General features: G+C 42.2%; 1 protein-coding gene across 1 annotated transcript; it reads left to right on the forward strand.

Moving 5' to 3' along the window:
• phlda3 (pleckstrin homology-like domain, family A, member 3) lies at positions 1-2,239 on the forward strand. The gene is made up of 2 exons (XM_054791366.1): positions 1-719; positions 1,738-2,239. The coding sequence occupies exon 1, from the start codon at positions 293-295 to the stop codon at positions 713-715; it is 423 nt and encodes a 140-aa protein (XP_054647341.1). The 5' UTR covers positions 1-292; the 3' UTR covers positions 716-719; positions 1,738-2,239.
• Positions 2,240-5,338: the final 3,099 nt, after the last annotated feature.

Genomic DNA, 5,338 nt, shown 5'->3' on the forward strand with positions numbered 1-5,338 from the left:
CCCACGCAGAGTGTGACATCAACGAACACTTTGAAGGTTCCGTGGGATTTCATGAATGAGGGCGTGTCCGTGTGAAAGACTTTATGAACAGGTGCAACGAACCAGGTGGGCGGAGGCATACACACGCACACGGAGAGGAAGAGGCGGAGTGCAGTGCATATGACCACGGGCATGTCCCAACATATCCAGGCAGCAGTAGCGGCGATGTGATCATGGGACACACGCCGCTGATAACACGGGGGATGTGGATTTGACTTTGTCTCAGACCTGTTCCACACGGTGGCGTGTCTCCATGTCTCTCCCGGCCAAAGTGACGAGAGACGGAGTGCTGGAGAAGCGCAGCGGCGGTCTCCTCCAACTGTGGAAGAAGAAACGCTGCGTGTTGACCGACGAAGGGCTCCGGTTGCGCAGCTGCAAAGGAGGCGCCGCCGATGCTCCGTGCGCGGCATGGGGCTCCAGAGCTAAGGAGCTGCTCTTCGAACGCATGGTGACGGTGGACTGCGTGGAGTACAAGCGGGGCCTGGTGTACTTCACAGTGGTCATGGCCACAGGGAAGGAAATCGATTTCCGCTGTCCGCAGGACGGTACGGCGTGGAATGCAGAGATCTCCTTGGCTCTGGTACGTTATAAGAACTTGCAAGCGGTGCAGACTGGGAGGAAAAGACAGCTCTCCACTGCCCATCTGGGAAGCACCGGTGAGGATGAGGAGCTATGACAAGGTGAAGAACATGAAAATTGTTATTCACTTACGAGGTTCTTAGTATTGAAATATGTTGAGTATGTAGAGACTCATGATTCTCAATATTAAGCACCTGCATATAATGAGATCCCATACAAGAGATATTATTAAACATTGATCGAGACGTTTATTTTTGTGGTTTCAGGGTGTGTACTGCATCAGCTGCTTTTAATATTTTGGTAACTTGATGTACTACTGTGAGAGGACCAAAATATTAGCATGTATACACTAATGTACAACAGCCACAGTGTCAAAACTGACATGTTGATCAATGCAGGACCAGGCTGCATGGGTGCTAATCATCACTTCAAAAACTATTGTAGCATTCAGAGGGAATTATAACATCTACAGTACACTCTTTAGGATGAGGTGACTGAAAATGCAAAAGGTGAGAGATGTTAGTTTAAAATGTGGCCTGTAACTGTAAGGAGCCTCAATGGAGTCACAGTCTTCCCAGCACATAAAGCAAAAGACTGAAAGCCATTATTAAGTTGCAATATGAGCGTCCACAACAACATGCCAGCCTCTCCTCTACTCAGAAGTCAAGTATTTTTAAACACACCACTTCTGAAGATGTGACTTTTATTATTTGTACTTATTGTCTGGAGTATCACTAGACCTTAGCATAATTGTGTCCTCGTTTAAACCTAAACCATGTCTGCAGTTTGATATTTAACTCCTTAATAGGGAGAAATCACAGCTTTTCAATAGAGAAATCAAGCTATAGAGACTAGTATGTAAATGTGCAAATTGATAGTTGTATGGTATTATTTACTCCAACATCTCAGAGAAATCTCACACGTCTATAAGGTGAGGGTTTAACGATGAGCTCACAACCCAGGAATCTGCTGTGACGCTTCCTTTAGTGAGCCCAGTAGCTGAGTGTTCCCAAATTAACTTAGTAGCCGTGGCAACAGTGTCATGTGGCTACTGCAGCGTGTGATATTTAAATTGATAAATCGTAATCTGTTTGTTTTTTTTGTTTGTTTTTTTTTCAGTACTGCCTGGGAGTGAACAATCTGGGAAGGGATCTTCGCTCTTCACTGGTTGAAGATGAAGACATTCTTGTTGAGCTTGTACATGAACTTTTCATGCTGGCATGTGGCGTTCATTTGTTGCTCGTATTTCCTCTAAAGATAGAGTGTTATGTCCAACGTGGATAATATAAAGGAAAAGAAGCCGTTTATCAAGACAACAGTGAGAGCGAAGCTGGGATCCTTTCGTCCTGCGTGCCTTTGATATTTCACTAGCATCTTCTACTTAGGATATCATTTCCTCCCTTTTGTAACATTGCCAAAACAAGTCACTTTATGTCTTAAGTCTTTTCATGGGGGAAAATGACTGACTTTTTGAAACCTACAGCAATAGACTGAACAGATGTGCATGTTTTTCTAAAAGTTAACATGAAGGATAACTATTTTGCTCACATTGTGTATTCTATTTAATGAAATGATGTACAGTATAAAAATACTCAAATAAAACGTAACTCGTTCAGCTGAACCGTGAGGTCCAATTTTTTTGGAGCCAACCACATTTGTTTCCAGCTGTGGTGTAATCTTTGGCTTGAGAGGAAACTGGACAGAAGAGGCTTCTCCCTTGCACTTTTGTGTAAGTGAGCATGCACGCTGCATTCAAGGTACCTTTTGTTTGGAGGACTAATGAGAATCACGGAGGGCACGAATAAGTCTCACCATCAGCCGACTCTCGTTAGCAAGCCCTGGCAGATGTTCATTCGAAGACGTTTTGTTGGCACGAATATAACAGACTGTGTGTTTGCTGGGCAGCTGTGTCCAAGTCAGGGGAGGGAGATTATTGTGGAGTGGGGTTCTTTCATTACTGTGGGGAAATCCCTAAGTTGTTGCCACACCTTGTGAATCAGCATGGAAGGAGCAGTCATGCACGGGAGACACCCAGTGATGGATCCATGCAGGTAGTGTATGGAGGAGAAACAACATGATGTCTTGAAAAGTAACCATTCTTAAAGGAAAACTGCACTTTTTTTTATTTAGCCCATCGTCCATAATCCTTATATGACACTTGAACACGTCTTTCTTTTTTCTATGCGTTGTAGCGATATAAAAACAGATTAAAAAAGAGACAGTTCAAGCTGCATGTAATAGGATCCACCTACAGTATGCCACCTATAAAGACCGCTATTAAAACACCTCCAACTATGCTTTATGGTTTTATTTACATGCTATGACCATGTAGTAACAGGTACATTCATGATGACATGTAATACTTACAGTATTTTGCGTATTTTGTTCATTAACAGAACTTCCTTTCTCGGCGCATTGATTTCACATAGCAGCATAGAAACGAACACCTACACCTAGCTTTAACAAACTCAAAAATAAAAACCGCACTCGTGGCATCTCGGATATGTAGCCTTATCTTTTGGTAGAAGTCTGAGGCATTGTGAACGTGGCGCTGATGCGCTGCAGGCGAGTCTGTGGTGAAGCTCGTTTCTAGCCGGCTAAAAGGTACTCGGTGTGGTACGGCAATGTGACAATGCACCAGTAATGTAGTTCATTTGGCGTAACAATGTTAATAACAATGTCGCTGTAGCTTGGTTAATATGCACATCACATTATATGTAAATAGAGCGTTGTTGGGGCTTTTTGGAGGCTTTTTCAAACGACTATATAGGTGGAATAAGTTTGTCCCATACGTGCAGTAATGAGCTGTCTCTTTGTATCTGTTTTTATATGGTAAGAACTAGGGATGGGCGAGTAAACCACTATCTGTATCTGTATGTGTTCACCCATTTAAATGATCTGCACCCATATCTGTACATGGATTGGGCAGGGCATAAACCGGAAATGGGTGCGGTTTAACCGGAAATGGGTATGGCTTAAATTGGTAAAATTTTTTAAGTCTGAAATCGACATGGATTGATCAGAAGCTGCTATATTTATTGTTTATTAATCAGCTATATGTGTACTGTGTATGTGTGTAAGTGATCTGTAAGACTTTATTATTGAATAATTTTTTAATGATCTGTGTGAAGTTGGTGATTCATGCAAACATCCAGTGATGGCAAACAGGGAAATAATCTGTCAGCCTTGTTCCCTGTATTTTTCTCAACAGCACCATGTTCAGTACTACGAGCAAATTTTTCCAACTGACTTTATATCACCAGCCAAGCAAGCAGATGGAAAAAAACCACAGGCAGTGACCGACGCAACACGAGCCGTTTACAGCTCTGTCTTGTCAAATACACCGTGTACATTCCAAAACAAGTTGACCAAGTAACTTCAGATACAAACCGAAAAAGAGGCAAGCTGAGGAAAGCCTAAAAACAAAAACCCCTCCGGAGTGGAGGCAGCGACCAACGCGACACAAGCCATTTTCAACTTTGTCTTGCCAATTGCACCGTGTAGGTTACGAAACAAGTTTACCAACTAACTTTAAATATCATACAAACCGAAATAGAGGCAAGCTGAGAAAAACAGTCCTAACTGTCTGTGTGTGAAAGAGTGAGGCACCACTCCTCTCCGGCTGAAGCCTGCAGCAAGTCTGTCTAGGGAGGGGCGGTCGCGCGTGAAGCGTGAATACATAAGTAGTTACCCAATGAGGATTTTCCTTCAGCACGAGTACGGATAATGGCGAGCTGTACTCGTTTCATGCTCGTACTCTGCAAAAATGCATTAACGGATACTCGTCTAAAACGAGTATCCGGCTCAGCCCTAGCTAGAACACACAGAAAATAGAAAGACACATGTGTTCATGTTTCACATAGGGATTGTGGATGATGGGCAAATTCCAGAAAAGTGCAGTTTTCCTTTAAATACAAAACAGTCCAAAGCACAATACACGCAAAGTGCGCTTAGCCTCTATGCAAAGGTGTGAGCCACATAAAAACAAGTTGTTTATATAAGTGAGCATATACTGTGTTGGGTTGCATGTGTTTTCAAACTTTTCACCAGTACTGAGTTGGTCTGTAAATGTTTTTGAACCAGAGTCTTTGCTGTTTTATGGGCGTTAAACCACTAGGGGCGTGTCTCCCTCCTGTTGAATTTACAGCCGTGTGTGTGTTTTATATTTTTAGTGCCCACAAAGCAACATGACTACATAGGATCTGGCCCTGGTCAGGAGCTACTTCAAACAGATTGTGAATGATATCTAATTACAGATGCTATGGGGCAAAGGTTAAATGAGTACATGTTTTTTTTTGGTCAGTACATCACTTGTTGCTATTTTCAAGCAGTGTAATCTGTAGTAGGGGTTAGTCACTAGTGTTCTGCAACAGAATGTGCATGAATTCTTGAAAAAGCTTGACCTGACAAGGAATTACACTAAGTCCCCAACCAACGAACACAATTTGTTCCAGACGACCGTTCTTAAGTCGAATTGTTCTTAAGTAGGGGAAAAGGTAATATTACCAATGATATAGGTACTACATGTACGTGTATACATATACAGTATATGCGTATGTATGCAAATATGAGTTTGGATGCAGTAGTAATATTAAACGAGGATAATTAATGAAAAAAACAATAATAAAAGTGATATAATAATACGTAATGATAAATGTTATTTACCTTTGAAGAGGAGTGGTCGAGCATACGTCGTGGTGGAGTTGGAGGAGGAGATATT

This window comes from Dunckerocampus dactyliophorus, chromosome 1, assembly GCF_027744805.1.
Source record: "Dunckerocampus dactyliophorus isolate RoL2022-P2 chromosome 1, RoL_Ddac_1.1, whole genome shotgun sequence".
In the NCBI taxonomy this organism is placed as follows: domain Eukaryota; kingdom Metazoa; phylum Chordata; class Actinopteri; order Syngnathiformes; family Syngnathidae; genus Dunckerocampus; species Dunckerocampus dactyliophorus.